The sequence below is a fragment of the Chironomus tepperi genome, unplaced genomic scaffold (genome assembly GCF_022539635.2).
Source record: "Chironomus tepperi strain 1889 unplaced genomic scaffold, CSIRO-AGI_Ctep_v1 contig_219, whole genome shotgun sequence".
Classification (NCBI taxonomy): domain Eukaryota; kingdom Metazoa; phylum Arthropoda; class Insecta; order Diptera; family Chironomidae; genus Chironomus; species Chironomus tepperi.
In genome coordinates this window covers 2,514,765-2,530,065 of record NW_027226341.1, presented here as the reverse complement: position 1 = coordinate 2,530,065, position 15,301 = coordinate 2,514,765, and the positions used below count along the sequence as shown (strand labels likewise).

At 31.5% G+C, this 15,301-nt stretch overlaps 3 protein-coding genes across 3 annotated transcripts; 2 read left to right on the top strand and 1 right to left on the bottom strand.

Annotated features, from left to right (window-relative positions):
* The first annotated feature begins 955 nt into the window (after positions 1-955).
* Positions 956-4,024, top strand: LOC139090788 (very long-chain-fatty-acid--CoA ligase bubblegum-like). Its single transcript, XM_070640610.1, has 2 exons — positions 956-1,424; positions 1,706-4,024. The coding sequence occupies exons 1-2, from the start codon at positions 1,093-1,095 to the stop codon at positions 3,321-3,323; spliced, it is 1,950 nt and encodes a 649-aa protein (XP_070496711.1). The 5' UTR covers positions 956-1,092; the 3' UTR covers positions 3,324-4,024.
* On the bottom strand, positions 3,660-5,209 carry LOC139090789 (RNA-binding protein 7). Its single transcript, XM_070640611.1, has 2 exons — positions 5,020-5,209; positions 3,660-4,845 (listed from the first exon to the last, which is right to left on the bottom strand). The coding sequence occupies exons 1-2, from the start codon at positions 5,120-5,122 to the stop codon at positions 4,196-4,198; spliced, it is 753 nt and encodes a 250-aa protein (XP_070496712.1). The 5' UTR covers positions 5,123-5,209; the 3' UTR covers positions 3,660-4,195.
* Positions 5,210-5,527: 318 nt separating this feature from the next.
* Positions 5,528-9,927, top strand: Sfmbt (Scm-related gene containing four mbt domains). The gene is made up of 6 exons (XM_070640604.1): positions 5,528-5,715; positions 5,999-6,192; positions 6,256-8,035; positions 8,122-8,570; positions 8,629-8,980; positions 9,046-9,927. The coding sequence occupies exons 1-6, from the start codon at positions 5,709-5,711 to the stop codon at positions 9,639-9,641; spliced, it is 3,378 nt and encodes a 1,125-aa protein (XP_070496705.1). The 5' UTR covers positions 5,528-5,708; the 3' UTR covers positions 9,642-9,927.
* Positions 9,928-15,301: the final 5,374 nt, after the last annotated feature.

Sequence of the window (15,301 nt, the reverse complement as noted above, 5' to 3'; positions counted from 1 at the left end):
GTGTTTACGTGACTCTTGATTTCTTAAAATACCGAATTTTTACTTATCATGTGAAGCTCTTTTGACATCCAGTAGCAATGTTTCATCCATTACTTGATTAATTTTCAATATTTTTACTAAACAGATATTCAAAATTATTAAAGAATTAGCGCTAAGTCATAATGATCCTTAACAAAGCTTTTACAGATACAAAGCATGTAGATTCAAAAAAGCCGTTGTCTCAAACAATTTTAAGCTTTTCTACAAGCATAAGCGCCATCTATGAGTCAAAGTAGTAATTAATCATGTTTACAGTTACAAGCCACGTGATAATGATTTAATTAAATTAGGCATGTATGAGAAAATTTTCAAGACATGAAAATGAAAACAGTAAATTTTTGATATGAAATAAGAGTGTATAGATGTGAGATAATAATAAATCATTACACGTGGAGGTGATACTCGAAAAAAATTGATGTTAGATAAATATCTTGAATTCCCCTTTGTACGTAACAAATTCAGGGGAAAGCACGTGGAAGGAAATTTATGACCTAATAAATCAAATGTTTTTCAATTGCTGATAACAATTGGCAAATATTGATAAGAATTCTATTAACTGAAGTCGATACTTGTTGACTTTATTCTAAAATCATGTCCAGTATATTCAATAGATTCAAATATGATCACCAAAAGCTATTAAATGCATCATGCTGGAAATTAATTTCAATATTTTTTGACTTTTTAGCAATAAGATAAGAAGGATTGTAGGAAGTAGTGAATATTTCTAATCTAAATCCAGAATTTTATCCAAAAAAGTTAAATAACGGAATAAAGAAATGCATGACTAACATGATCATGCTAAAGTGACATGTTCATTCCTGACGGTCGCCCCCTATACGTAGATGTATTAAATGTTCATAACAACCGGAGCCGTAAAACGTTAACGTATTTCAAAGTATTACGTGAACATTTTCAGCTTAGATAAGACAGAAAAAATTAAAAATTTAGAAAAATAAGTGAAAAACTCAACAAAATCTCATTTTAATCATCAAAGTACACTGAAAAACACAAAATCTTAATTGTTCCAATTAAATTCCACTAAAAAATAAAGCAATGTCGTTTGTAAGAAACACAAATGATTTTCGAGTAACTCAAATCAATAAACCAGTCAGAATAATAAGAAGTGATGGAGATTTCGATCCCATCACCATACCCGATCTCTTTAGTCGTGTAGTTGAGAATTATAGTGAAAATCCAGCATTAGCCTATCTTGAGCAAGGAACAAAGAAATGGAAGTTCATCAGTTACAAAGAATACAAAGAAAAAGTTGATAAAATTGCTAAAGTTTTTATTAAACTCGGACTAAAACGTTTTGGATCAGTCGCTGTCCTGGCTTTTAATTCACCTGAATGGTTCATAACTGAATTAGCAACAATTCATGCAGGGTAAGTTTTTCTTTAAATGGAGCCGCCTACGTTAAAAAGACGAAAACTTTCTTTTCAAAAGGAACCAAGAGTGTTTATTTTTAGAGCTAGTAATAAAAAGCTATAAGAATGATTGTATAAAAAAGGAAGAGAAGAAACTCGTCAGATTGGTTCGCATAATGAATCATTATTAACATAGAAACACACATAGACAATAATAATAATAATGATTGTTAATAATCGTGTTCTTATTCAATTATATTTTTTTCAATCTTAATTGGTTCTATTTTTTCCATTTTCAGTGGAGTCATTACGGGAATTTACACAACAAATTCTGTTGATTCAACACAATATGTTATTGAAAATAGCGGTGCGACAATTGTAATTGTCGATGATCCCAAACAAACGGAGAAGGTGAGAGAGATTAAGAAGCGTATGCCACATTTGAAGGTTGTCATACAGACACGTGAGCCATATGCTGACCCAAAAGATGGCTATTATACATGGGATGAGTTGTTTGCAATGGATACTGATGATGTTGAGGAAGAATATCGTAATCGTAGAGCAGACATAGCAGTAAACGAATGCTGTTGTTTGATCTTTACAAGTGGTACAACAGGTCATCCGAAAGGTGTCATGCTATCTCATGATAATTTACTATTTGTCGCAAAGTCCGGATGTACATTTGAAAGAATGGAAACGACAAAAGAAGCAATTGTCAGTTATTTGCCCTTATCACATATTGCTGCGCAAATCGTCGACATTTACGCGATGCTATTTACAGCAGGTTGTACATATTTTGCTGAACGCGATGCTTTAAAAGGTAGTCTCGCAAGGACATTAAAGCAAGTTCGTCCAACACGATTTCTTGGGGTGCCTCGTGTCTATGAAAAGATGCAAGAAAAAATGATTGAAATTGGAAGTCAACAGAATTGCTTAATGCGCTGCATTGGAAGTTGGGCTAAGCGAGTAACACTTCAACATCACATGGATATTATGGCTGGAAAACCATCAAGTTCGTTCCAGTATAAAATCGCAAAAAAATTTATTCTTTCCAAAGTTAAACTTGCTTTAGGGTTTGATCGATGCCTTACATTTGCAACAGGTGCAGCTCCAATGAGCGCTGAAACAAAGCAATACTTTTTAAGTCTTGATATTCCAATAATTGAAATCTTCGGCATGAGTGAATGTGGTGGAGGACATAGCTTTTCAGTACAGGACACTGTTTCACTGGATACAATTGGAAAAGGCTTGCCTGGATGTCAATCACGTATTCGTAATCCAGATGTAAATAATCATGGTGAATTAATGATGAGAGGACGTCATGTCTGTATGGGATACTTGGATGATGTTGATAAGACTTATGAGACTATTTTGGAAGATGGATGGCTAGCAACTGGTGATGTTGCTTATATCGATCATGAAGGATACATCTTTATAACTGGACGATTGAAGGAAATTATTATTACTGCTGGAGGAGAAAATATTCCACCAAATTATATTGAACAGCTAGTTAAATCTGAGCTTCCTGCTGTTTCAAATGCATTTTTAGTTGGAGATAAAAAGAAATATTTAACAATATTGTTAACATTTAAGACTTTAATGGCATCAGATACAGGAATGCCTCTTGATGAATTGGCTGATGAAACGATCAGATGGCTTGAAAAATTAGAATTAAGCTATACAAAATTAAGCCAGATTCTTAATAATGGTCCAGATCCATTTGTCTTGAAAGCTATTCAAGAAGGAATCGATCGTGCCAACAAAAGAGCAATCTCAAATGCTCAGAAAATTCAAAAGTTTAGAATCTTGCCTCACGATTTTAGTATTGCAACATCAGAAATTGGACCAACAATGAAGGTCAAGAGAAATGTGGTCTTAGAAAAATATAGAGATGTAATTGATAGCATGTATCAATGATTCGATTCTTGCGATTCATTTACCATGCTCGTAGAATGAATTATTATCACTAGTATATTCTTAATACTTCTTTTTTTATAACTAATAACCTTTTCCTTTTTGCATTTTTATGTGCATTTCAACAGAAATCTTCATTTTACGCATACAGCGTAATCATTTTAGTCATATAACAAAATTCGTTGTCGACCAAAAGAAGAATATCGCTTAGTATCTCAATTTATTATTATCTACACATTACATTAATATTAATTATATTGTTTGTTTCATTATTGTTCTTAGTCAATTTGTAGATAAAAATTACCTGTAAATTATATCTAAATTTACCAAGAATCAATATGAAAAAATTAAACAAAAAAAAAGGTGTAAGAAATTTCTAAACGGTGTGGTGGCTTATTGCCTTCCATAATTTACTATTTACTAGAATTAGTAACAAGAAACATTACATTATTACAATAATTAATATCTCAACATGATAAGATGAACGTTTTCTGTAAAAATGAAGAACTTATGGATAATACCCCCAAATTAAGACTGATTTTGATCAGATACATAGGAACACATAATTATGCTTCTCATTTGTACATACATAGCTTATTGAAAAAGTAACTCGAAATTGTTTAGTATTGAATTTGTATTGAATGTTTTTGAATGAAACGTCAAAAAACAGAAATAAAGACATGTATTGTTTTGCCAAGGCTTGAAAACAAGGTCGTTTTTTTTCTATATCCTTTGAAATTCTAGGAAAAATTTATTATTTTAGATAATTTAAAAAAATCTTTTAGTGATGCATTTATAAAATGTAAGAGATTATTTCATAAATCTATTTACAGTCATTCACTCACATCATCATCATTCTCTGAATTAAGTAATTGTTATTTCCGGTAATTCCAACGATTATATCCACTATTACGATCATCTCGTCGCCGATCTCTCTCTTTTTCACGATGCATATGATGATTGTTCGGTGATCGTGAACGGTCTCTCGTTTTTCTGATTTGTGGTGATCTTGAACGTGATCTTCGATATGGCTTACTTCGGTTATTTCTCTCTTCATCCCTATGATATCGATTTCGGTCTACGAAATCTCGATGTGATCCTACATTATCAGATCTTGTGGAAGGAAACATATCAGAATTATTAGCTCCATATAATTGCATTGCTTGAGCTGTAGCCATTGCCATAAGTTGTTGTTGTAAATATTGCGAACTTAAATCTGCAAACGGTTGTTGCATTTGAGCCATTAAAGCATTTTGAGGTAGCATGTCATCTCCACAGTTTATTGCATTTAATAATGGATTTGAGTAGTTCTTCGTTAGTGACATCGGTGATTGTTGGTTTGAAAATGAATTTCTATTGGAATTAGCATTGCGATTCTTTAAAGTTAATTCCCGCCCAAAAAGTTTTGTACCCGAAAATATGCTTAAAGCATAAGGAATGGCAATCAGGTGCTTATATGTAACAAATCCAAATGATTTGTTCTTTCCGTCCTTTTCTTTAGGTATTGATACTCGCTCCAAAGGACCTTAAAAACAAAGAAAATTAATCTTTAACTTTATGCCTTTTACAACAACAATAAATTTGATATTTTCTTACCTGCCTGTGTACCATTATTAAAAATATGCAAATGAGATTGATACATAGAAAGAAAAAGGAGCATAAGATGTAAATTGTCATTTAATAATTTTAAAATAGTGACTTACTTGGAAAAATAATTCATACAGCAATTTCTCTGTAACCTTCTCACTTAATCCGGCTACATACAGTGTCCTTTCGTCAGAATCAGACTCCTCAACAGACATTGTGTGATTAAATCAGTAGAATCAGTATGTACTTATTTATATTTCAATAATTTATAAACTTTTATAAACAATCAAAATATGATTTGCGTCTTTTTATAATAAATGAGCAGTTAGCATGCTATTTGTCCGAATGACAATAATTAAAAATAAAGCAACGCTTTAAAATTTAAAATTAAGAAAATCAGTTTAATTTATGCTGCAATCAAAATATTAATTAAATAATTAATTAAAGCTGTATGCGCTTTATGTACATTTAAAATCATATGATGTTAGAAAAGAGCATAAATAATGTTAACGGTTTTCAATTTTTTGAATGACAAGGTAAATACAGCAGATACCCGATAAATGGAATGTTTTTGGCAGGAATTTTTGTATGCTACGATAAATACAGACTTTACTGTATAACATAAGTTGTTTAGTAATTTTGAAATAATAATTTTTTAATATTTTGGACATAAAATAGATACAGTTTACATAAATTAAGGCAGAAATCGTTAAAATATCATCTCTATAAAGGAATTAATATTAAATGGTGCAGTTGGATGAAGTTAAAGCGATAAAATTTCACTTCGTAGAATGAAATGAAATGAATGGTAATTTATTAAGCAAAATTATAGCTTTTTCCTTGAATATTCTCTACATGAAGTGACAGAAAAGGTCAGAAATGTATGCAATTCATGTAATACAATAATTTGTTGATGTTTTGATCATGTTTTTACAATGATTACTCCAATATTTTAATTAATTGAGTCACATAAGAGCAATTTACAGCGACATATTTATTTTTTTCCCCCGATATATCAGCATAAGTGGTTATTTAAAATTTTTACAATTATTATAAGACTTCTAATGATTTTTAATTTTTTAACATTTTAGTGTTTAATATTAATAATCAGCAAGATTTAAATAATATGGTGTGGATGAATAATACGAACTCGGGACAGTTCCCAACAATTTCGTCTGTCACAAGTGGCGGTCAAAATCCGATGATAATTGATGAAAACAGTATAACTTATTTCAATACTCAGCAAGCTGGACACAATAATCTTGCACAACAGCAAGCGTTAATGGTAAATTTGCATAAAAATAATTACGAACACGCCAATTATGCAATTTTCGATGACCATTTTCAGGAAGTAAATCAGCAGCTTCAAGGAGCAAATTTTATAAGTGAATTTCCATCGACAACATCCACCATCTCTAATGCGCAACTTATTCAACAGCAGCAAATTCAATTGCAACAGCAACAGCTTCAATTACAACAGCAATTAAATCTAGCAGCTTATGGAAATATTGTTAATATGGGAAGTTTATTAGCCAATAGTAGTGATATTGGTGGTGAAGATGAGGAGGAGGAGGAAGAGGACGAAACGGGGGAACTGGGAGACTATGAGGAAGAAAATTCTAATAGTGATTATTCATTGCAACAGCAACAGCTTTTTTTACTTCAACAACAAGCACATCTTCAGCAACAGCAATTAATAGAACAAAATAATATCCAATTGAATGATGGAAATTACTTCCTTATCAATAATCCACATTTATTTAATAGTAGCGCAACATCAGATGATGGAAGTCCCGTGATAATTCAACAGAATCCAATGCCACAACAAATCATAATGACTAATAAGCAAGTAACAATTGCACCAAATACTGGAAACCTCACAATAGCTCAGAAAGGAAATAGCAAGAAGCTTAAAGAGTCGCATAAGATAATGCCCGTTGTGAGGCCAGGACTGAAACTTAAAACTCCAATAGCATATTTTGGGAATTCTGATCCTTCTTCAATTCCTATTCAAAAAGATGGAATGGGTGTTTGTGAAAAATGTGGAGCTATTGGAGTTAAGCATGCTTTTTATACTAAAGAGAGAAGATTTTGTAGTTTGAGTTGTGCTCGCGGTTTCGAGGAAATTGCTGGCGATCAATCTTTAGCAACAGCTGTTTCTACAGTAAAACCTGTAAGAACTAAACAGCAGCAGCAGCAGTCTCAACAACAGCATCAGACCAATTACAAATTTAAAGCGGACCAAATAAAAGCGGAATCGAATGAAAGTGACAGTATAGTAAAAATTCATTCTCAGCAGCAGCAGCAGCCTGTACTTTATCAAACCGTTATGCCTCAAGAACCTTTACCGCAAATCATAAAACCTACAAATAATAGTATCATTGAAGATAGACATATGAGTATAACGCGAAGAAAACCGCCTAGTGAATTTGCAAATTCTTACGATTGGAACGAAGTAATCAATAAGGATGACTTTTTTGCAGCGCCTGTAATGAATTTCACTCATGCACCAGGTTACGATCTATGGTCAGATATAATAGTAGGACTTAAGGTAGAAGTTGAGAATAGTGATTATAGAGACGGCGACATTCAATCAAATCAACAGCCTATTCCTTTTTGGATTGCATCAATAATTAAAGTTCATGGCTATAAAGCAAAATTACGTTACGAAGGATATGAGAATGATGAAGCGCACGACTTTTGGGTCAATCTATGTACAACGGAAGTTCATTCTGTTGGATGGAGTGCGATGCAAGGACGCCAATTAATTCCGCCAATGAAAATTGAGGCAAGAATAAAGAATATGAAAAAATATTTGCTCAAGTCTCTCCATCATGCAAAGACGCTTCCTGGAAATTTCTACAATAAACTTTCCGACAGCTTCCGATCAAGATTTGAAGTAGGCCTAATTCTTGAAGTTGTTGATAAAAACTGTATTTCACAAGTCAAATTGGCAAGAATAATGAAAATCGTTGGAAAAAGATTATACGTGCAGTATTTCGATTTCTCAGATCCAGATTCTGGATTTTGGTGCCATGAAGATTCCCCATTAATTCATCCTGTAGGTTGGGCAACGACCGTTGGACATAAACTCAGTGCACCACAAGATTACATCGACCGAATGAACCGTAAGTATATTTTTTATTTCCTTTTATCTAGTCATGCTTGTAAAAATTGTCAGTAATGTATTTCATTTGAAATTTTTCCATTTCAGTTGCACGTGAGAGAATTTTAGATCCGAACGACGACGATGCTACGATGGATCTCTTTAAATTGAACTTCCTTTATGAAGAATATTTCGACTCGACACGTGATGATAAAGTAACAGCTTTCTGTGAAGGCATGAAATTGGAAGCAATTGATCCACTTAACTTGTCATCAATATGTGTAGCGACTGTCATGGAAGTTCTTAAGTTTGGTTACATGATGATAAGAATTGATTCATATGCGCCTGATGTGACGGGTTCAGATTGGTTCTGTTATCATGAAAAATCACCTTGCATATTTCCTGTTGGTTTTTGTAAAGCAAATGGAATTCAATTGACACCTCCTCATGGTTATAATACAAGCAATTTTAATTGGAATACATATCTTGCCGAGACTAAATCTATCCCAGCGATGGATCAAGTTTTTCATCGGTTTTCATCTAATCATGGTTTCAAGGTAAATGCTTTTTTATAATCTTTTTAAAAAACAAGTAATAATGCTCAAAATGTATTAGGTTGGCATGAAAGTAGAATGTGCGGATTTGATGGATCCGAGATTAGTATGTGTAGCAACAGTATCAAGAGTTGTTGGACGATTATTGAAAATTCATTTTGATGGATGGGACGATGAGTACGATCAATGGCTGGATTGTGAATCACCTGATATTTATCCTGTAGGATGGTGTGTAACAGTAGGACATAAATTAGAGGGACCACCGAATGCAAATGCTGGAAAGACTCAATTGATGCCAATCAAAATTGTACCTAAAGTGAATGTTAAAAAACAAACTAAAAAAGGCCCTAAAAGAAAATCCCTTTTAAAAGAGCAACAGCATCAACAGCAGTCACATTTTGTTGTTAGTAATGGTAAGTTATTTTCAGTTATTCTATAAATATCCTGTCATCACATTTCCTTTTATTTTATAATCTAGCTCAAAAACAGTATACTGGACCTGTTGCATCTACAAGTATGCCGAGCCTTCCGATTACCTTCATCAAAACAGATTCTGACAATACTTATACAATCAAACAAGTCCCACATCCGCAACAACAACAACAACAACAGCAGCAGCAACAGCAAAATCTCTACGGTGGTTCTATCCTCAAACAGGAACCATCTGAGAATAGTATTATAAATAATTTCAAAAATCTTCAAAAAAATCTTGAGCTTATAGAGCAACAGCATGTAGGATATCGAACTCAAACCGTGCAAGGATATGTAGAAGAGAGTGACGAGGATCAAAGTGGAATTGCAATGTTTGATGGAGATGATGATGACGATATAACGTTATCTCCTTTGGAATGGGACTGTAATGATGTTATTGAATTTTTAAAGCGGAGCAACTGTAGTCAACATTGTGAATTATTTATGAAGAATAAGATTGATGGCAAGAAACTTTTGCAATTGACACAGACTGAAATAATACAATTGCTTGGAATGAAAGTTGGTCCTGCAATAAAAGTTTATGATTTAATACAACAAATTAAAATGAAAGTTGCGCCATTCATGCATGCGCCAATGAAATGAAAAGTGATAAGTTTTAAATCCACAAAAACTTATTGGTGATGAAAAATTTTTATTTAATTAAATTGAAAATTTTTTCAATTTCAAATGCGATGACTTGAATAAATAAGCGATATAAAAAAATATATCTGTTTGGTGATCAAACAACCGGATGAAAAAAAAAGTTTTAAGGAATAATTAATAATAGTGACTCCAATTTCAAATTTGTTTTCTTTCTGAATTTCCAAGGATTTTTTTCTTTAAGTATAATTTTTCGCATTAGTATAAGTAATTAAGTTGGAAATAATTTTTTAACATAAGAATATTTTAGTATGTTTTGATCGTTTTTGTATCGCTGTATAAGCTTAATATTATAATACAAAGAATAATAATATGAAGGATTGATTTTCTTTGCGCTTAACTCAAATGTATTATTTCATATTGATTCATTTGGGAAAAATTAGAATTTAAACATGTTTTTTCATTTAAGTTTCAATTTTAGAAAGGAACCGCCATAAATCAATTATTATTAAAGATTTAATGTGAAATGAAAGAAATTTTTCATTTTTCGATCATGTCTTATTACTTGAATGATTGACGCATTTTCTTTTTTGATATGAAAATATAAATATATTGTATTAAATTGTGTTTTACGTCCTTCCTATATTTGATTTTATTTAGTAAATATAGACTTTAACAATAATTATCTTTTTTGAGTTTTTTTTTGTGTTCATTTCCAAATCTACAGCCCTAATTGACTAGAATATTATTTAAAGTAAATTGATGAAAATGCGTTAAAAAGAGACAAGATAACATCACGTCACGTCATTATTTCAGAATTCCTTAGAATTCATGTAATGGCTTGAAACTAACAACAATTCTCATATATGTATGAGACAAAGACAAAATACCTAAAATGAATTTTTGATGTGGAAAAAGATGAAAATATTTCGATAGAATGACAAAGATAAATTCTTTCATTTCATTAATGAATGCAAGTACCAAAAAGAAGAAGATAATAAAATATGAGAAAAGTTTGTACATACAAACTATAATGATGATAATAATAATAATGACTAGTGTTTTCATATGAAAAATGTATTGGCAAAAGTGAAAACACACAAAGCAAAAAAGCATAAGAAAACAATACAATTAAAATTAATTGAATTAATCAGGGAAAATATATATTAATGCCGAGTCACAATCCAAAAATTAAGAGAGAAAAAAAAATGTAATTTGAGATAAGAATGAAGAAAATCTTTATAAACATACAGATTATAGATATTCACCAAGTTCATATACGAAATTAACTAGAAATTATTTTTTGCCATTTAATAAGAATAAAAACAAAAAAAAAAGAATCAGAAGAGGATATGGCCAAGACATAAAGAAATAGGAAAAACAATTACAGTGGATGAAAATCTTATTGGCATTTACTGACGGTTTAAGTGGGATTTCGTTACTAATTCTCCTCCTTCCATCTCTTCTCCAACACACAAAAAATACACATAGACGAAAAGAAATCCATAAACATAAAGGAATTATGGAAATTGCAGAGTAATTTTTATATAGTTAAAAAAAGTATCTAAATATATATATATACAATTTATTTAAGAAATGCTGATCAGACAATTGCAGATTAATTCAAACACACACGCAAAAAAAAAACTACAGACAGATATTTTTTCTCCTTCTCCTTCATCAACTGTATGTACCATAACATGAAAAGATTAATTTAGTGATTAGTTGGCAAATTTATTCGTTTTCATATATTAATAATAATGGAGTGAAAATAAATAAGATCCGACAAAAGTGGAAGTGAGGAATAGGAAGTGGAGGATACCGAGTGACACGTTTGAATTCTGTGGACTTAATCAAGATTCTGTTGCTAAAGGTTCTCGGGATTGTCTCGATCTAGATTCAAAGAATCTGTCAAAGTTGAGACATCGCGAACGCTTACCCCGAACAGACAAGGATCATGCTCATGACCATCCACAAAAAAATAAAGCTTGCTTAATTATATTTCTTGACTTTTACTAATAAGCACACTCATTTAGATGATCATGCTAATTTTATGTTAGAGGACATAGCAATAACTGTTGCACTATTGTCATAAACAAATATCATGTACAGCAACGTATGGGATACGATTTTCAAACTTTATCATGGATAAAGTATAGTTCATTAAATTCCACTTGGTCTAAAGATTGATACTGATTGTGATAATGATATTATTGCACTGCTTAGCTGTGCTGCTAACAACTCGATCCCCCCTCCGTCTCACTTTTTCGACAATATTATTCAATTTATTATAGTTTTCAAGACTAAAATCTCAATCTTCCCTTGCTGAGGCTACGCCCCAGATTAAAATACAAGGCCTCAATTAGATGACCCTCAGGCTGATTCAATTACTGGTTTCCGTTTGTCCAATATCAAACGAAACAGTAATTGCAGATGCCAAAAGTATCAATAAAGTCAGTAATTGAATAAAGTCCTTTTATATCAAGTCAATAACAGATCAAAAATGTGTCGCTCGGTACAAGTTGTGAGGAATAAAAAGCAGAACGGAAAGAGTTAATGAAACAAAGAGAAAGAAGAGATATACAATAGAAATTATATCATGATAAGACATTTATTATGAAGAAGAATATCTATTTTTTTACACAAAAGAAAAGAGAGAATAAAAGATGTGAAAATGGAGATGATGAAAGGATGAGCTAAGAGTGAAGAAATAAGAAATAATAAAAAGTAAGATCTAATTGTGGAAAGGTGAAAATGATAGCGAAATGGAAGTGATTTGATTAAGCAAGGATTTCTTTTATCAAATGACTTTTAATGTAAAAAGATTTGCAGTTTTTAGATATTTTACATTTCCACAAGAATGAAAAAAAAAAACAAGAAAATTTAATTGTAAGGAAAATTATGTAAGTACAGCATGTAAGCAAGCAAAAACTCTGATGGATGAGAGAAAGAAAATTTTTTGAAGAATAAATTTTTTTAATGAAAAAATATGAAAAATATTTTTCTTCGTCAACTTGTCATTCTTCTTAGTTCCAGTATCAAGATTTTGGGATCTTACGGCGACAGCGAGAAAAAGTCATTGAATGACATCTAAGATTGTTAATTTGTTGGCTTATAACTATGGATTATAAGGGCGCCTAAGATTCTATCTCCGTGAATTGAAAATCCCTCAGTTAATCTTTTTCAAGTTTCCTTCCTTTATGCCTCTATTATATGAAGCAGACGAAGTGTCGCATGATGAGCTCACCACAAGTAATCTTCATATTTGCTATAGGGAAAAGAATGAAAATTTTCAAGGTAACCTGTCAAATGCTCCTCATTCAAATTCAAAATGAAAAATCCATCATTATGTCAGAAATGATTATATCCACGAGAATTACAAGCATATTACCTCATGAGGATTTCTTCGTACAAATAAATATTATGGAACATTTTCGCAACTCTACAAATATAACTGAAAAGTTCTCATGAATAATAAGCATTACCGATGATATATTTACTTAACCATAAACCTGAATAAATTTAAATGAGATTCGGTATTTTTGGAATTATTGGCAGGAGCAAGAGGTGCAGACAGAAATTTTTTTATGCCCAAATTTTAGCAAGATTTTCGGATTCAACCTAACAAATTGGAGATCATTTCAATAAACGGTGTGTTATCCCTTGAAACCCATTCCTCTCCTGAATACGCCCCAGAAAGGAGCATTGGTTATCCTGACATGATTGATTAAAAATGAAGTTACTGTAATACCTTATTAATTGATAATTAACTGATGTATTAATCACACGTACAACCTCAAATTGACGATAAATTGACAATAAGCTTTGTCAAGTTCAGTCAATATCCGAACAGAGATCTTTTTCTATATAAATTATAAAGAAGTTCATGCGACACTTCAAGTCTTTTTAATTTGAGCATTTACGTAAGTCCTATTTTGAAATCATCATCACGATGTATTGACGTACTAGTTGCGCTGTACATGGAAATAAGTTAAAACTGTACAAAATATTCCCATAACGAAAAAAAAAAATCAGTTTTGTTTGTCATGACTAAATATTTGCTCATGAACTGAGAAATTAGGCACGAACATTGTTTGGTTAAGGAAAATTTCCGTTGTAAGCTTGACTTTTATTTTTAGCTATAACTGATAGGTCGATTGTTTTTGATGTCCATTAAAATTTAAGACTTTTTGATCATAGCATTCTTAGCTTTTTAATTTCATTGTCATCAATTTAATTCTCCAAAATATTAAACATCATCTGGGATTAATCCTTGATCGATTTTTAGTATTTGAACATTAAGGATTGAGTAAATATTTCAAAAACTCTTGAGAATTGAGTATTGATTATGGGTAAAATATCAATCAGTGGTCATTAAGAGGATGTTCACTTATCACGTTGCTTACTACTTACTTCCTTGATTGAGAGCACGTGGGTCCATTGCCGCGCGGAGAGAACGTCTATAGTTGGCTCTATCCTTCGAGAATATCTGCCAGTTCGGAATGTTAAGAACTTTAGCGTCCTTTTCTTCACATCCAAATAAGGAATTCAGGAGGTTACAAATTCGGAAACATTCCTTCCTCCTAAAAAGCAAACGACTCCTAAGCTGATTAAAGATCAACATGAAGAACTTACAGACATGGTAACAAATTGTGTGCTCTGAATTGAAATCATCAGTAATTTGTGTAATTAGTTTGTAGAGCCTCGTATTCTATACAGCTGTGATGACAAATACTCAAAATACATTCGAGAATAATAGTAATGTTGGATTATGATTAATTCATGACGTTTATTTCGAAAAGAAAAAAAAAAGCTCATTATGCCATTTCCATTTTACCTTTTATTCATTCAGTATGCCTTTATTGCCGCCTTCTCTATTTTCAACTTTATTCATAAGTATGAATGATTTAAAGCCACAAATTTTGTAACTTTAATGTACTTTTCCTTTTTATTTCAGACACGTTAACAAATGATGGATTTACAGTCACAGGCAAAAACAGAAAAGAATCGTTAAAAAAGAAAATGCACTGCTTTTTTTAATATAACATCCAAGTACGTAAACATTTTGTTCACTCATCCAATGGTGAGTGGCAGGAAAAAGAAGGAAAAAAATGTATAATAAAAAGGAATTTTCTTTTTCTGTAGGTATTTCCTTCACACTTTTTCTTTTTAATCATCACGCATCTTTAGGCAAAAAGAATGGCATTATGAGAGAAGAAATGAAAATTGATGCTTGAATTCTCAGTTTATTTCCTATTCATCTACATGTATGCTCATTATTACTATTATTAATAATGGTACTAATTTGTCACAAGCATTACCTTTTTGCAGGCAACTCACAGATTGCAACTTTGGTCTATAGACATTCAGTAATTCCGTCTTTTAAAGACATTCAGTCTTCATTTCATAGCAATAATTTTAAAACATAAGAATTCCAATTTTAGATTTGGTCTACATGCCTACACAATAAATTTTTAATCTTTCAGTCCAGCACCTATTTTTGGATCGATGGATGAAGAAGGGAAAAATGATTGAGTGAGACATAGTAATTCATCAGACCTTATTATTGTGATATTTGTTCGATGTAAAGCTGAAGAATAATCTTTACTTGATCATCAGTAATACGAATATTACATTATTAATATACTTTGTGCTAACGAACA